Source organism: Perognathus longimembris, chromosome 7 (assembly GCF_023159225.1).
Source record: "Perognathus longimembris pacificus isolate PPM17 chromosome 7, ASM2315922v1, whole genome shotgun sequence".
NCBI lineage: Eukaryota > Metazoa > Chordata > Mammalia > Rodentia > Heteromyidae > Perognathus > Perognathus longimembris.
In genome coordinates, this window is record NC_063167.1 from 44,664,014 (window position 1) to 44,682,004 (window position 17,991).

The window sequence follows — 17,991 nt, forward strand, 5'->3', positions numbered from 1 at the left end:
TATGCATGTCACCATTCAAAATTGCCTTGCAACTTTAAATCCTGACACTTGTTTTTCATTAAGTTATTTTAAGAAAAACTTTAAACAAGTGCTTCACTGTCTTATTGTACCATACTACCTCATGCAAGTACTATAGGGATTGGATAACTGGGGTAAAACAGCCCCCTTGGAATTTTGGGATCTTACAGAGGAAATAAAACAAATGGAAAATAGCAAGTTAAGATTTTTTTAGGGTTACACTAGCAGATGATCCAGTTGATTTGGTTTTTAAAGTTCCCCCCACCCTTGGGATGCCCACTCGTGGTTACCTAAATGACTAGATAGTTTGATGTTTCTTCATGAGAAGGTTTAGGAACATTACATCTATGGCCCTGAGAATGGGAAATATAAATATTCTTAATCTACCTAGGAATAACCTTAACCAAAGAAGTGAAAGACCTCCTTGAGGAGAACTTTAAAACCTTGAAAAACGAAATTAAGTCAGAACTAAGGAAATGGAAAAACCTCCCATGCTCCTGGATTGGGAGGATTAATATAATCAAAATGGCAATATTGCCAAAGGCTATCTACAAATTCAATGCAATACCCATTAATATCCCAACACCATTTTTCAGTGAAATAGAGGAAGCAATCCAGAAATTCATATGGAACAATAAAAGACCTAGAATAGCAAAAACAATCCTAAGCAGAAAGAGCAGTACTAGAGGAATTACAATACCCAACTTCAAGCTGTATTATAAAGCTATAGTAATAAAACAGCTTGGTATTGGCACCGGAACAGGCCTGAAGACCAATGGAACAGAATTGAAGACCCAGAAATGAACCCACAGAACTACGCCTACTTAATCTTTGATAAAGGAGCTAAAACAATAGTTTGGAAGAAAGATAGCCTCTTTAACAAACGGTGCTGGCAAAACTGGTTCAACACATGCAACAAACTAAAACTAGATCCTTATATATCACCCTGCACCAAAATCAATTCCAAATGGATTAAAGACCTCGAAATCAAACCAGACACCCTGAAAACACTAAAGGAAGGAGTAGGAGAAACACTTGGGCTCCTTGGCGCAGGACGGAACTTCCTTAACAAAGACCCAGAAAGGCTACAAATCAAACAAAGGTTGGACAAATGGGACTGCATCAAACTGCAGAGCTTCTGCAGTGCAAAGGACATAGCTCGCAAGATAAACAGAAAGCCCACAGACTGGGAGACGATCTTTACCGGCCATTCAACGGACAAAGGCCTCATATCTAAAATATATGCAGAACTAAAAAAATTACCTTCCTCCAAAACAAAACCGCAAAGAACCAATAGCCCCCTCATCAAGTAGGCTAAAGATTGGAGACTTCTCTGATGAGGAAATGAGGATGGCCAAGAGACATATGAAAAAGTGCTCTACATCACTGGCCATAAAAGAAATGCAAATCAAAACAACATTGAGTTTCCATCTCACCCCAGTAAGAATGTCATATATCAAGAAAACTAACAATAACAATTGTTGGAGGGGATGTGGCCAAAAGGGAACCCTACTTCATTGTTGGTGGGAATGTAAACTGGTTCAGCCACTCTGGAAAGCAGTATGGAGATTCCTCAGAAGGCTCAATATAGAACTCCCCTATGACCCAGCAACCCCACTTTTGGGTATCTATCCAAAAAACCACAAACAAAATCACAGTAAAGCCACCAGCACAACAATGTTTATTGCAGCGCAATTTGTCATAGCTAGAATCTGGAACCAACCCAGATGTCCCTCAGTAGAAGAATGGATCAGGAAAATGTGGTACATATACACAATGGAATTTTATGCCTCTATCAGAAAGAATGGCATTGCCCCATTTATAAGGAAATGAAAGGACTTGGAAAAAATTATACTAAGTGAAGTGAGCCAGACCCAAAGAAACATGTACTCTATGGTCTCCCTTATTGGGAATAATTAGCACAGGTTTAGGCAAGTCACAGCAGAGGATCACAGGAGCCCAATAGCTATACCCTTATGATCACATAAGATGATGCTAAGTGAAATGAACTCCATGTTATGAAAACAATTGTTATATCACAGTTGTAACTACTTTCAATGCCCCATGTGTATCTGTAGCTTCTACTATTGATGATGTTCTTGTATCACCTTTCTGTGGTTGTATCTGCACTATCTCTGTAATCTTATCTGAGTATATTGGAAACCGTCTATACTGGTATTAGAACTAGGAAATTGAAAGGGAATACCAAAATCGAGAGACACAGGGTAAAAAAAAGACAAACAACTACAAAAGCAATACTTGGAAAACTGTTTGGTGTAAGTGAACTGAACAACTCATGGGGGGAAAGGGAAGGGGGGAGGAGGGAGGGGGGGATGAGGGACGATGTAACAAACAGTACAAGAAATGTATGCAGTGCCTAACGTATGAAACTGTAACCTCTCTGTACATCAGTTTGATAATAAAAATTTGAAAAATAAATAAATATTCTTAATCTTTTTTTTTGGTCTTATCACCCCCTCCCCCCCCACACACTCTTCTCTCATTTTGTATGTGTATGTGCTGGTAATGAGACTTGAACTCAAGTTGGGGTACTGTTCCTTAGCTTTTTTTGCTCAAGGCTAGCACTCTGGCATTTGAGCCATAGCTTCACTTCTGGCACTTTTTGCTAGTTAATTGGAGACGAGTCTCATGGACTTTCCTTCCCTAGGCTACCTTTGAACTGTGATCTTCAAATCTCAGCCTCCTTAAATAGCTAGAATTGCTGGCTTGAACCAACTCCCAGCTTTAAATACTTTTAAACCTCTTTTTTTTTGCCATATATACATTTGTTCATTTACCATTAAAAATATTTAGTATTCATTTGCATGCAACTCTTTTCTCTGGTTTGAAAACCCTCCAGACTAGACCTATCCTTTATCCTCCATTTAGCCCAGTTCTACTTCCAAAAGCTCCCTTAGGAAACTTGACTTTCTGTTCCACACAGAACTTTGTGTCCTGATGACTGGCTTTGGGGTCTCTATGTACAGGCTTTTTCAGGCAAGAAGTAATGTATCTTTGAACACCCCACAACCTACTATACAGACCAATGCTTAGTGGGTTCTCTTATGAGGGTTTTCTTGAGGTCAAGGGCCCCAGAAGGTAATATATTCAGGGATTTGTCTTTTAGGCTCCCTCTTGTATCCCTAGAGTTCAAAAATGGTTTGTAGCCCAAAGTAGGAATTTAATAACTTTTCTTGAAGAATGCATAGTATATACCAGACCCTCTTGTCGAATGCTCAGAACTTCTCTGAGCAAGAGAAAGAGAAACTATTTCTGTTTTCCTACTTAAATCTTACCTCCAAGTCAAGTCCATTTCTCACCTCTTCAGAGTTTCCCCCTCGGTGGAACTTGGAAACACACTGGGCCTGTGCCAAGCAGACTGACTTCATTTTGGAGTTTGTATTACAGTGTTTAGCCTTTTCTTTCTCTTGCCTCTATTTCTTCTCCCACATGCTTGTGAGCTCCTTAAGGTCATGGGACCATATTTTACTTGGCTTCTGATTCCCTCAGAAAGGACTTGATCGAGATATTAATTAAATTTATTCAGACACTTTAAGTCTGCGAGTTTAAGTATTTTAGGGTTTCTCTCCTTCCATCATACTTAGTAGATAGATTCCCAGAGACCTGTGCATGTGGATGGGTTTTTGCACACAGAGTATACTGAATATATTAAAGGATTATGCACATAAAGTTCCCCCCACCATCAATGTGCTGCCATTAAATACCTTGCTTAAGAGCAAGCAAAAATGTTTTAACGGATATCTGGGGTGAGGCTAAAAGAATATGGACACTAGAGAGTGAAAATAGGGCCTGGGAATTTGCACAGTGTTTGGGCAACTCAATTTTCCGTTTTAGAGAGGCTGCCACATGCATTGTCATGAATATTACTTACAGTCAAGTTACATTGGCCAAAGGCTGAATCTTTCGAACATGTGGAACTGATTTTCTTGACTTTTTTTTCCTCTTCCCCTCTCTTACCCCCTTTAAAAGCTAAAACAACAACAGAAAACCCAGTAACCCTTCAGAACCTTTATTGCATTTAAGAAAGTGTTTCTGGCTTGTTTGGGTGTCTTTGTTCTCTGGGTTGTGCTTACCCACTACTCTCCTGGGTTTGAATGCTCCAACAGGAAATCAAGTGATCAAGACTAGGAACTTCGCTTGCTGAGATGATTGCTTTAGATTTTCCCTGCTGAATCAGAGTGCAGGCTGAGGCCCCTTGCCTTGTCATTTCTTTTGAGGGATAGAGTGGCCTCAAACAGGCAGTCCTTTGTAAAAGTGACACTTGTCACCAACTTGTGACTCTCCACAGGCTCTCAGCCTCACTTTGGTTTGAAGGGTGTTAAATTTAAAGGGCATCAGACTAAGGAATTCATAATTTGAAGCTTCCAAACTCCTTATGCTGTGTGTGTGTGTGTGTGTGTGTGTGTGTGTGTGTGTGTGTGAGAGAGAGAGAGAGAGAGAGAGAGAGAGAGAGAGAGATGAGGGAGAGGGAGAAGGAGAGAGAGGTGGAGGGCAAGAGAGGTTTTGGAAAGAAAAAACCAGTGGATAAGGATTTTGTTAATGCTCTGTTGAGTAATCAATGCTTGAGAGCATGGGGGGGGCATTTTCTATCCTAAAATAAAAGAGTATATTTCTCTTTGATAGTTGACTAATGAAACAAAATATAAGAATGATTTATATGATCTAATGTCTACAGTAATGGAGGCATTTATGCCATATGGTGTGGAATCATTGCATGGATTAGTTTCTAAAGGATTTCAAATAAGATTAAACCTAGAAATCTAAAAGAATGGAAGGAAAAATGTGAACAATACTGGTTCTTCTTGAGCGAACAACAGCTTTAAAAAAAAATCTTCATTATGTGTTTTCAAATTTTCCATGGGGAACATATTGCTTTAATTGTAACATAGACAGTATTGGCTACACTTTATAAAAGGGAGAAATTACCACCATTTCTATTTCTGAATGAGGATTGGTAAATACCTACAGAGATATTCTTGCTCTCCTTATCCTTCAAACTGTGATGGAGCAAGTATTTATTATTAAGAGAATATATCCTTAGCAAATTAACTATGGTGGACTAGAATGACCTTAAAAGAGTTGTCACAATGGCATGCACAATACATTCATGATACTTTGACAGCATTCTAGCTAAATTCTTCTATATGTTTATGAAATAGAATGTTTATAAATATATGTTTATGAATAGAATGTAAATGACACTTAGTGCCTGAGTACATACTATGTAAGCATTTCCTATTATTATTTTTAGCAACTTTCATACAAAATAAGGAAGTCTGGAGGGCTGGGCCCTACAAACTGTACATATGTAGGGGTATGGTTTTATTTGTGCAAGGTCATCTATTGTCCTACTCATTAATTTTGTTTTAAACTTCCAATGTAAGTTTCTTTCTTTGCCAAGGTATTCAATAACTAGGCATTTCCCTTTGTTATAAAACTGGAATGGCCCTGTTTCTTGCCAGGCACTGTGGTATTCACGATCTAGTTTTTATGGTGAGGCTGAAATATAAGCCCCTGCATTTATTTTCTCTCCCACAAGCAGATGTTCTTTGTGGAGTTGTATCTCTAAATGCATATCTTGCTTGAGTTTCATAAGTCTTTGAAAAATATCTTTATCTCTTACAAAGGAGATATGTGTTCAATATTGCTAATAGAAACAGAGAAGAAAATAGAGTTGAGATTCATTAGTCACAGGAAAGCCCTATTGTCATTATTTATTATTGTCATTTTCTCAATTTTATATGTCTCCTCTATTAATATGATGTATATACACAAACTTTGAAGCAAGCTTTGCTTTGCTTCTAGACTTGGCCACCCAGTTACTAATGATCAACTTCAAGCAGATTAACCTTTCAGAGCCTGTTTCCTTATCTGGCATATAAGGACATAGTAACTACTGTGAAGGGTTGTTGCAAATATTATGAATATTTTAATACCACAAGTTCTAAAACACTTGCATGCATTCCCAGCCTTTACACGATAACACCTATACACATAATTTGAATAGTAGTTATATATTAAAATGTGTCATTAAAACCTGAATAACAAAAATGATAAACTTGCTTTTAAAAAACTTTATGCTTTAGATTGGCTTGAGAGTAATTTAATTGGTCCCTGCTAGATAGTTCAGTTACTTTCAATTGTTTTTGTTTGTTTGTTGTTTTTGTTTTAATGCTGACTTTTCCAGCACTCTTAGCAAACTATTTTTGGGACACCTGTATCCAAAGTTAACAAACTTAGTGATTAGAAAGACGACTAGAGCTTATAACAATCAATTTGTGACCTAAGCATGCAGAATGATTAGTCTTCTCAGAACAAGTCATTTTCTGGGCCTTGCAAATATGTCTAACAGTGTGAGGTTAAATAGTCTGGTAAAAATCAGATGATGTCTAATCTGGGCAGGAGGGGTTCCTTAAAACCTGGTAAAAGATTATTCATGGAGTATGCTTAGGGGAAAATATAGTCGTGCATATGTTTTCTTTCCTTAAACACTTCAATGAAGTTGCCAGTAATCCCTTTGCCAGTGATTTTTGGGCATTTATTTAAAAGATAGCATTTTCCTTTTGGGTGGTTAGTACTGGTCAACCTCATGAGGTAACGATGGTAAAATATATTTTCTTCCCCATGGTCCACAAGGCCTAGAATCACAGGAACAGATCCAGAGCTAAATGAAAGTAGTAGTGAACTGGCAAGCATATGTCCTTGCTATGGACACCCAGAAATAGCAAGAGAAAGCTTTTGAATAAAAATCCAGTCTTTGTTGCCTTAGCAAAGATTAGGGAAGGAGACTAACAGACTCTCATTAGGCTTGTTGGGGTATTTATTTCTCCACCAAGGCATTCTGCTGTAGCGTTCATTTAAACATCTCATTACCATTTGGCAGAGCTGTTGGTGGGGTGAAGGTGGGGCCAACTGGCTGGACTGACCATCTTATTAAACACTCCTGTAATTGTTCTTGTTCCAGCAAAGTGGAATTCTATTGCCATCTGTTGCACAGGCTCAATTAAATAGGTTTTGGGAGGAGATTATGGTTTAGGAGGGTAGTTGTAGGTAGTCAGGAATGGGAAAGACAAAGGTGTGGGCTGTAAAAGGAGAGGATAACAAGTCTACAGTTAGGAAGGGGAAGGAGTGAGGGGGGTGAGGAAAGGAGAGGACACCAGAAAAGAATATTTGTCTTCTTTCTCACTTCCCTCCCTCCCTCCCTCCCTCCCTCCCTCCCTCCCTCCCTCCCTCCCTCCCTCCCTCTCTCTCTCCCTCCCTCAATACAGGTAGGAGGAACTGTGTAGTTAGTATGTTGTTACTCAGGAGTTTAAGAAAATGTTTCATTTTCCAAATGTGTTTGTTCTCATCAATATTACTAGTGGAAACCTCATCTATTAGATATAAACATTTAAAAACTGTGTAATTTGCTATGAGATATGATTCCATAGAAATACATAAAAATGTTCACCACAAGTCATGCTCAAGAAGTTTTTTTTTTTTTTTTTTTGGCCAGTCCTGGGCCTTGAACTCAGGGCCTGAGCACTGTCCCTGGCTTCTTCCCGCTCAAGGCTAGCATTCTGCCACTTGAGCCACAGCGCCGCTTCTGGCCGTTTTCTGTATATGTGGTGCTGGGGAATCGAACCTAGGGCCTCGTGTATCTGAGGCAGGCACTCTTGCCACTAGGCTATATCCCCAGCCCAAGAAGTTTTTATCACCTATATTTTATAATATATCAAAACTAGAAGGTAGCCAAATGTGCATGAGCACAACACATGACAAATAAGTTGTTGTGTCTTAAAACTTGAAATAAAGTATACACAATAAACTAACTTAATGGCCACACAACTTTTGTAAATACTTTGTGACTTTAATTTTTAACTTCGAGTTAAACATTCTTTGGTTGAAGTAAGGGAAGGCAGTTCAAAGTACAAATTTCATTACATTGTATTTTTACTACATTTACAATATTGAAGTTGGATGAAAGTCAGGGAAAGATAGGTTTATACAGTATCACTGGATGGGAAAATTAAGTAATGGTTTATACTTATAGTGTGGCAGCAATTAATATGTAGCTTCAGGGAAGGCTTCAAGAGCCCTTGTCTGTGAATTGCTAGTTGACTAAGTAAGCCCCCATTTCATCTGCATTAGGAAGTGAGGTGTATAATTTTCTTTGAATATGTACTTCATCTCAGTAGATTATTGCCCTTCCTTTTCTAAAATTCATCACTCTTAGAAGGTAAGCTAAAAATAAATTTATTGAAGCATAGCATACCAATACGAAGTTCAGAATGTTAGGGATACAGCTTGAAGAAGTCCCCAAACTTACTAACCAGAAATAAATGGAAAACCAGAGCAATCAGCCTCCTGGAAGCCCCTCTTTGTCCTCTTCTATTCATTATCCTATCCAGATTTTAATAGGCAAAAGTCTTTTTTGCCTGGTTTTGAAGTTGATATAAGTAGAATCAAATTGCATTCTACAACCTGGCTCCTTTCTCTCTATATTATATTTGCAAGACTCATCGTGTTGATGCATGTGGAAGTCGTTTGTTCATTCTCATTACCCAAAAAATTCCACAATGTGAATATACTCAATCTATCACAATTTGTTTTTCTGTGGCTGATAGGTATTTGGATATTTTCCAGGTTGGGATACTATGCCATTGGACATTCTTGGCATTTGTCTTTTGAGGAACACACAATCGCATAGCTGCTAGATATTTACCAAGAATGGGAACTGCTAGGTGATAAGATGTATGTGACCAACCACTAGGGCACTTCTCTAGAGCATATGCATTAATGAGAGAAAGGTCAACTTACTCAGTTTCCGTGAACATAAAGATATTGCTTTTTTTTTCTTTTCATCATAGAAATAAGCTTAATGGTTAAAAGGGGATTTAGTCTAAATATCTACAGCTATTTTTAGTGATCTCACTATACAATAAGGCTTTTGTTTCAGCATCTGGTGAGAACTTTTCAGTTGGTGATGTTGGGTACTATATTTGGTATCATTTTTAGGGATTTGCAAGCTGGAGGCTTTTGACTCCCTTTGGGGTTGTGCTCAGATTTAAGGGTTCAGATTTCTGGAATTCCTTGGGTTCTCCAGGAAGTCAAGATAAGGAATGTGACAACTTGGAATAGAGTGCAGATTGGTCACTGCCTCCACTTACCCTGGAGGAGATGAACATGTAAATCATAGAAGAGGAAAGGAGGATCTGAGAGGTCTGGATTCCATCCATATTATGTTTTAGGAAAACTTTACTGTTTCTATTTCTCAAGCCCACTAATAACCTAGGAAATAATTACCCCAAGGTCACTGAAATGTCAGATTCTATAATTCTGGATTCCTGATTTTTATACTTTTCCCATATCTCCATAAAAGCACCCTTGCCATACACCATTTCTTGTACAGTTTCATATAGCAATTGGCATTATAAAGTAGACAGCATTTGTCTGGAACTCTTTAATTGCTCCTGATTGTGTTCCTCACCTAAATTAGAAAACTCAAATCTTTTATTCTTCCTAAAACATGCATACATTAGGATAGACGGTCATAAACAAAATTAATTTAATAGTTCAACAAAAGAGAGTGCTTTCTTTTAAGTCAAGACCTAGGTACAGACGTCAAAACTCCTCCCTATCCCCTTCCCTGGCAAGACAAAATTTACATCTGCAGAGGGGGGGCACCATCACCATCATAGCACTTCATTTTTTAACCTGTGACTTATTTTCTCCATTTGGAGCAACAATTTTTTGAATCTGGAAATAAAATTTCCAATCCCTGGTCTGCCCATCAAATCCAGTTGATGTAAAGATCAAAGGTAATAATTCATGTGAATTTGTAAACTATAGAAGTTCTAAGCTTTTACAGGCTGAGCTTAGCAGCCCTTGCATTTTAAGAAAGGCAGTCCATAGACCTACGGCATGGCAGAAATGTATTCTGTACTATGAGGTCCTGTGCACACATATAAGTCCAATCTTTTAACCTTGTGCAGATGTGGCTGGTATATACAGTAGTAACTCACCCAAGTTCTGCAGGCCTCTCACTGAAGTTCTTAACCCATGCTTCAGACATTGCCACCTGGAGAAGTGCAGGAAAGGTTTGATTTGGTGACAGTCCCAAATTATGACTTTGGGTCCTTATGTTTCATTTCTAGGGTGATTAAGGAGTAGAATATCAGGTCACCCACAGAATTACCAGTGTTCATATCCAGAGCATATTCTTTGCTTTACAATATTCTTTTTCTTTAAAAATGTTATTGTTCTTATAAAGGTGGTACACAGAGGGGTTAGAGTTACCTATATCAGGTAAGGAGTACATTTCTTTTTGGACCATGTCATCCCTTCCCTTGCTCTCCCAGTTTTTCCCTCCCACATGCAAGTTGAATAGTTTATTTTCAACACACAATATTCTTTTAACCACTCACATCTATTAGATGTACAGGATATAAATATAAGTATATGAGCCATAAAATGGTCTCATAAAATATTAGTCATTTTTACTGTAAAGATAATAAATAAGAATTGAAATAGCCTCATAAACCACTCTTTATTACTATTATTACTGTGGAGTAATTCATCTTTATTTTAACAAAAGAAAGAACCATCTTATTGGACCATCGGTGAGTGTTGCCTTGAGCACAGTGGTTGGAGCAAGTGTCCTAGCAGGCTTTCTTTGTTCATCACTTCCCAGGGGAACACCTTCTGTTAGATTCTGTAGCCATAAATAAAACAAAAAAATCAATTACCTTCTTCAAGATTTGGAAATATATTCTTAGTCTGAACAGTTTTTGAACATTAAGCTGTATAAAAGTATAGAATATATCCTGGGGATACACATAATGACCTTGGCCTCACCTCTAGAGAACTGGGAACTTAAAGAGTTTGTAGGTGTGAATAGCTATAGATTCATAATTCCTTTTCCAAAATAAAACGTGTCTCATGATTGGGGATTCTTATGTCGCTTGATTGTAAAACATACTGAGATCCAGAGGAGAAAGAACTCAATAATAAGATGGATTAATTGATATATGTATCAAAATGAATGATTTTGTAGGTTTTTTTTTTGTGTTTGTTAGTATTGTTTTGGTTTTTTTGCCAGTCCTGGGGCTTAACTCAGGGCCTGAGCACTGTCCCTGGCTTCTTTCTGCTCAAGGCTAGCACTCTACCACTTGAGCCACAGCACCACCTCTGGCCTTTTCTGTGTATGTGGTACTGAGGAATCAAACTCAGAGCTTCATGTATGCGAGGCACGCACTCTACCACTAGGCCATATTCCCAGCCCCAATTTTGTAGTTTCATTAGGACTGTGTATACACACAAGTTCCAGCTAGTACTTAGTGCCAGATAAATTCTGGACATGTTGTATTTTGTTAACATGTTAGACAAAACTTGATTTTCACAGCCTTTTTAATTTTTGAAGATACAGGATTTTTTAAATTTGTATTAGTAGGTTTAGATATTAGCTCTACACTGGAATATTTCTTATGTGTGCAAAGCAGCCAACTATAGAATTCTGTGCATGTATGTGTATGCTGGTCCTGGATTTGAACTCAGTCTAAGCTTTTTTCCCCCCTTAGAGCTAGTGCTCTATCACTTGAGCTACAGCTCCATTTCTGGCCAAACTTTTCTGCCAGGCTGGCTTTGAACCATGATCCTGATATCTCAGCCTCCTGAGTAGCTAGGTTTGCATGTGTGAGTCATTGTCACCCACCAAGTAGCAAATTCTTGTGACATAAACTTAAGAGCAAATGGCCTGGAGCTATACTACCTCAGTTTAAATTCTAGCCTTGTCTTGTGATTTTTTTTCCAAGTGTTTTAAAGCAACTTTTAAAAAACCTGCGTGAGTCTTAGATTTTCATCTTCAGAGCTATCATAACTTTAAAATGATGATTAAATGAGGCATGCATGTGGAACACCAAGTATGCATAACACTTGACATTCAATAGATAAGCTTCAGTTTCTTCACCTGGATAAAGAAAATGATAATAATGTCTGTCACAAAGGTGTTTTTTAAGACTTACAAAATAAGCAAGTAGACGTACTGTTCATCCTGTAGTAAGCATTCAATACTTCCTAGCCAATGTAATTGTCATTATGAGCATGACTAGTAATGCAAATGAGCTATGTCATTTTCAGGTAAGAAGGAAAAATCAACATCTATTGAATGAAGAAGTGGCATATTATAGAATGATGAGAGGTACCCTGATGGCCCCTTTCAGTGTTCTAAGCTGTCATTAGAAATTCCCAACCCTATTTGTCTCTCTCCACCCAGTCCTCTTCCACACAATTTTACCCACACTCCCTCCCTAAACCCAGCGGCTTGTTCTTCCTTCATTTGCATTTTATTTTGATTGTATGGTGCTTGAGGAACTTGGCACTGGTTTTTCTCACCACCAAACAGGTGTGTTAAGCTATATGGGTAACTATCCCAGATGCTAACAAACCCTTGGCAGCAGGATAGAAAGGAAAAGGGAAATTTTGGCTTGATGTCTCCAGACCTTACTCCCTACTCACCTGGAGTTTTGAAATATCTTTAAGATAAATGATGACGCTGCTGTTTTTAAAATTTTTGTTACTTTTTTATGCCTCCCATAGCTCATGGGTTCTTCCCCCCCCCCCTTTTTTTCATTTGTTGCATGCTTCATTTCTTGTGATTGCTGAGTGAAGAGTTTGATTTGGTCAAGTCCTCATAAGTCTGCAGAGCCATGTTCACTACAGGCAACATATAGAGGAGGAGGTATGAGCTAGGCAGGGATTGTGGCAGATCGTGAGCTATAGCTTGGCCTCCCAACATCTTGGCAAGGCTGTTGCGTTTCTGGCATGTAGGAACTGGATCTTCTCTTAAGGCCACACATACTTGGCAAGCTCCATAATGTTATTCTCCCATGGGGATGCTTGAGTAACAAGGTGGTAGGTACTATTGGGTAGGTACTGGCTGGATAGGGCCCAGAGAGCACATGGAAAGAATTCTTTGTAAAGACCTTTATTGCATTAGATTTTAGTGTCTGTAAACAATTACAGCATTCAGGCAGTGCAGGATTTAAATGAGAAACACAACTTTGTCAGATTATAGCAGTCGGATAAAATGGCATGGGCTCCGGAAATCTATAATTAAATGTATTTATGAAAAAGAAAAAATATAGTGTAACATCTGGTTTATTTCACTACAGAAGTGCCTGGGTAATGCTTATATAAGCATGATTGACTTTGGCTGATATTTGGGCTTTTCCCTGTTAAAATTACTGCATTTTAATTAAATTTCTTTCTACTTGATTCTATTTGTGTTATATGCCACAAATGATTCACACGCACTTATATAGAAAATGACTTATTTAGAGACTCTAATGTTTGTTTGTTTTCTTTTGGTTGCAGCGGATATTCAACTCCTTTGTTTATACTGAGAAAATCTCCAATGGAGAAAGCGAAGTACAGCAGGTAAGAAGCCATGGAGTACTTGGCCTTCCCTGACTTTGTCTTGCTTCTAGACCAGATTTTATCACTTTTTCCAAGCAAAATCTATTAAAGGCCTCCTGATGCTCTTTTTGCATACCTTCTTGGACGTTTTGGGCGTAGCAATGATAACCCTATACTTTAGATCCTTAGGAACAGTTGAAATAATGGTCATGTGGTAGTTTTCTCCTACTCATGTTCTATCTGGGAAGTATTCTCTTTTTGTTTTGCATATCCCTAAAGTACTTAAATCTAAGAATATTGAAAACAATCTCATCTATCGTGGAAGTGTACAGAGTTGAGAATCAGACAAGCGTGTGTCACATTCTGGTGTTCCTCTTGATTCTGTTGGACCTGCTAAAGAATTTTACCTCAAAAAAATTTTTTTATTCTGTAATGGTACTGGGGCTTGAACTCAGAAGATGGTGCTCCACCACTTGAGCCACACATCTACGTCTTTTACCATTTTATTGTTGGGGGGGTCAGTCTTGGGGCTTGAACTCAGTGCCGAGGCACTGTCTCTGAGCTATTGTGCTCAAGGCCAGCACTTTACCTATTCAAACCATAGCTCCGTTTCTGGTTCTCTGGGATTAATTGGACATAAGAGTCTCACAACCTTTCCTGCCTGGACTGGCTTTGAATGGGGATCCTCAAATCTCAGCCTCTTGAGTTGGTAGGATTACAGATCTAAGCCACAAGCACTCAGTTTTCTTCTGTCCTGTTTTTGAGTTACAGTTACCCAACTTTTAGGGGATTGTAACATCTGCCCTTAGGGGCTGTGACAATTAAGTATTGTCAAATTCATGGAGAATAAAATGAAATCAAATGTATGGAAGATTCTAGCACAGAAGCAGCTCATTGGATGTTGGCTTCTTCTGTTCTTTTTCCTTCCTCTTATATCTTCCATTTAATCAAGGCATTTTGAGGACGGATTGTATTTATTTGTAGCTGGCTTCAAAGGGACTGCCTCCTAAAGTAAAACATGGTGTTTGTGAACTTGGTCATAAATAATTAATTGGGGTTTGAGAAGAAGAGTGGTAAAAGGAGTCGGTTTTAGTTTCAGCTAATCTACCAACTTCATTACAGTATGTGACTATCAACTGGTAATTTGAAGCTAGGTCTGAAACTCTAGTTTAAAAAAAAAAAAAAGCACAAAAAACAGAACCAAGCTAAGAACCAAGAGTGTAGCAGAATGCTTCCTCAGAGTAAAATGCAATTTTAGATCATTATAACCTAAAGATCTTTGAGAACAGCTTGATCTAATCTGAACTTCAAATGTGCTATACAAGAAGACAGGTGTCATTAGGGAGCAGTTATTTATATGATAGTTATTTATTCATAAGAAATTACTGTGGTTTAATAGTGATGGTGCAGCATTTCCTGCTTATAGACATTGAAATTTTTTTATTGGTTTTGGCAGGTGAACTTTAATGATGCATTCTTTTTCTTAACTTTAGATATAGTTAAGAATTAATGACCTAAAATTGCAGCAAGTATGATGCGGCTTGATGCACCAAGTCTTATCTTCATAATTTTTGACTCCTTTTTTTCATTCTGGCACAAGTTCAAACTTACTTTAGGGTCATTCCATCTAGACAATAGAAACATTTTCTGCGTGTGACTATTCCTGTACAAAGCATGTGGGAATAAATTTTTCAACCAAAGGCTACTTGATAACATTTTAAAGAAACTGACCCAGGTGTATCAGTTTTGCCTCTTTCCTGGAAGTAATAGCTAGATGCTCTTACTTTGGCTCTTTCCAAACATGTAGCTGTTCTGGTTCTGAGTCTCATGTCACTGCTTTACTTATCTAGATGGGATGATGTTTGGAAGCCTTTGATAATAATATTTAGAAATTTTAGCCAGAAGACACAAGTGCAGGGCCATTTCAATACTGATTTCAGCATTGATGTTTTACAAATAAACTTGAAGGAAAGGAGAGTCTTTATCCTACTATGCATGGAGAAATTGAGGCCACGAGAGATTAAAATGAGTACACAGTAGGAGACCTAGTTTTCTTTTCTTTTCTTTTCTTTTTTTGGCCAGTCCTGGGGCTTGGACTCAGGGCCTGAGCACTGTCCCTGGCTTCTTTTTGCTCAAGGCTAGCACTCTGCCACTTGAGCCACAGCGCTGCTTCTGGCCGTTATTCTGTATATGTGGTGCTGGGGAATTGAACCCAGGGCCTCATGTATACGAGGCAAGCACTCTTGCCACTAGGCCATATCCCCAGCCCGAGACCTAGTTTTCAAAATCACTTTAATACAATATATGTTGTCAGTATTCTTAATTTGATAGTTTATTTTAACAAGGTATGTTTTTATTCAAAACAGGACTCTATTAAATTGTCTTGATCGACATAAGTGAAGGAATATCAGCACATTGTGTGTCTTCTCACTAGCTGTCATAAAGTTCTTTCTCATAGAGTAACAATCTATTTTTTCAAGTCCTCCATAATCTTTTCCATCTGCCTACCAGAGCACTCAGAACCAGTGGATTTTGTGTGTCCATTTTCATACATGGAAATAATTATGTCATTATCATTTAGCCTAACTTTGATACACTTAAGTCCTAAAGTTTTTCTCTTCCCCACAATTGCTAAGTCTTTTTCAGTATTTTGGTCACAGTAAGAGTAATAATGAAAGCTTACATTTGAATATTACTTAAAACTTGCTGCTCTTCACTATGATGATATCCTTTAATATTGTATATAATACATCTCATGCTATAGTGAACAAATAAACTCCTGGTATCTTCTTGACATGATTAATAACTGCTTGGAAATTCTGGATCCCATCAGTCTGGGCAGGGTCCTATTTCCATTGGGGGACATGCTGACTCTTGTGTAGTCTGTAAAATGTCTCCATCACAATTACTCACACTTTTAGCTCCTTTGAACTCCAGAACACTAAGTAAGCTGGCTGTAAGAAAAAAATGATGAAATTCATCAAACATTTAAAAACATGTGTAAAACACACACACACACACACACACACACACACAATGAAGAAATGTATTGAAAGGAACATTTGAACAAAGTAGCCAGCTAAAGAAATAAAGCATTAGCAGACTTGGCAGTAGGCCCTCCTATGACCTGCCAAGACTTCTCCCTCCTTCTCTCAGAGATAACTTTGCTCTAACACTTTTCAAGCCATGCCCTAGCTTCTTTAGTGTTTTGGGTTGTTTTGTATGCATGCATACAAAAATTAAGATTTAGTTTGTTGAGATTGGATCTTGATAACTTTTGCCCAAATTAATCACCAAACTGGATCCTTTTATCTCTGGCTCTTGAGTAGCTAGGATGATAGGCATAAGCTACCACACCCAACAACAGATAGGGGAATTCTTTATTTCGGGAACTTTGTTATCCTTGGCCTTCTGTAAAGTAAATGCTCGCAGAACCATGTTTTGTGTATATGTTTCCACACACATTTCCAAATGCCTTAAGTTTTCTCAGGATGGAGGATGACTGTTTAGCTTAGGAGAAGAAATACTTCTAGACTAGAATTGCTCCATCTGACTAGATAATGCCAAATTACTTCTACAGTGTTGCCATGGATAAATTGCTAAGACAGTATTACAGATTTATTGATGTCCATCCTCCTGTATTTACTATTATCTGATTTTTTTAGTCATTTGCTAGTTAGTGGTATCTAAAAGTTATGAGTTCAGCTTCACAACTGATGACATTGAAATGACTTTTTACATGTTTATAGTATGCTATTCTTCTTCTCTCTCCCTCTATCGCTTCCTCCATCTCTTGAAGTGCTGGAGATCTGGTCCAGGATTTTGGGCATGCTAGGCAAATGGTCTTCCATCGAGCTTCATTCCCAGCAGCAGCCATTTCTGGGCTGTTTTGTTTGTTTTGTTTTTGCCTTGTATTTTATTAATATCTTTTTGTCATTTCCTTATTGATCCATTTACTATTTTTTGTCACTTCTTTATTGAGTCGTTTATTTTAGAAATGCATGCATTCCAAACCCAAAATAAGCATTCTGTGATAATATTATTTTGCACCAGAGCACCACTAGCCATGTGTGAAATGTGAACTACTGAGTAAAAATTTTCAAATTTCCTAGACTTTAATGAATACAGCCGCATGTGGCTCTACCTTTAGATTTGTTTCTTTTTTTTTTTAATTTTTATTGTCAAACTGATGTTCAGAGAGGTTACAGTTTCATACGTTAGGCATTGGATACATTTCTTGTACTGTTTGTTATCTCCTCCCTCATTCCCCCCCCCTTTCCTTTTCCCCCCATGAGTTGTTCAGTTGATTTACACTAAACAGTTTTGCAAGTATTGCTTTTGTAGTCATTTGTCTTTTTTACCCTGTATTTCTCAATTTTGGTATTCCCTTTCAGTTTCCTAGTTCTAATACCAGTATACATGGTTTCCAATGTATTCAGATAAGATACAATAGTGCAGGTACAATCACAGGAAGGGGATACAAGAGTAGATTTGTTTCAAAACTATGTTCTCCTGGTTCTTGACTTGTCTTTTCACTTCATTTTATATTTTACAGAA

At 37.9% G+C, this 17,991-nt stretch overlaps 1 protein-coding gene across 1 annotated transcript in view; it reads left to right on the forward strand.

The window, feature by feature from the left end:
- Cachd1 (cache domain containing 1) overlaps window positions 1-17,991 on the forward strand; it is a 219,176-nt gene that overhangs the window by 74,971 nt on the left and 126,214 nt on the right. The window contains exon 2 of the mRNA XM_048351479.1: window positions 13,393-13,455. Within this exon, the coding sequence (XP_048207436.1) occupies window positions 13,393-13,455 (63 nt within the window). The remainder of the gene's footprint in view (window positions 1-13,392; window positions 13,456-17,991) is intronic.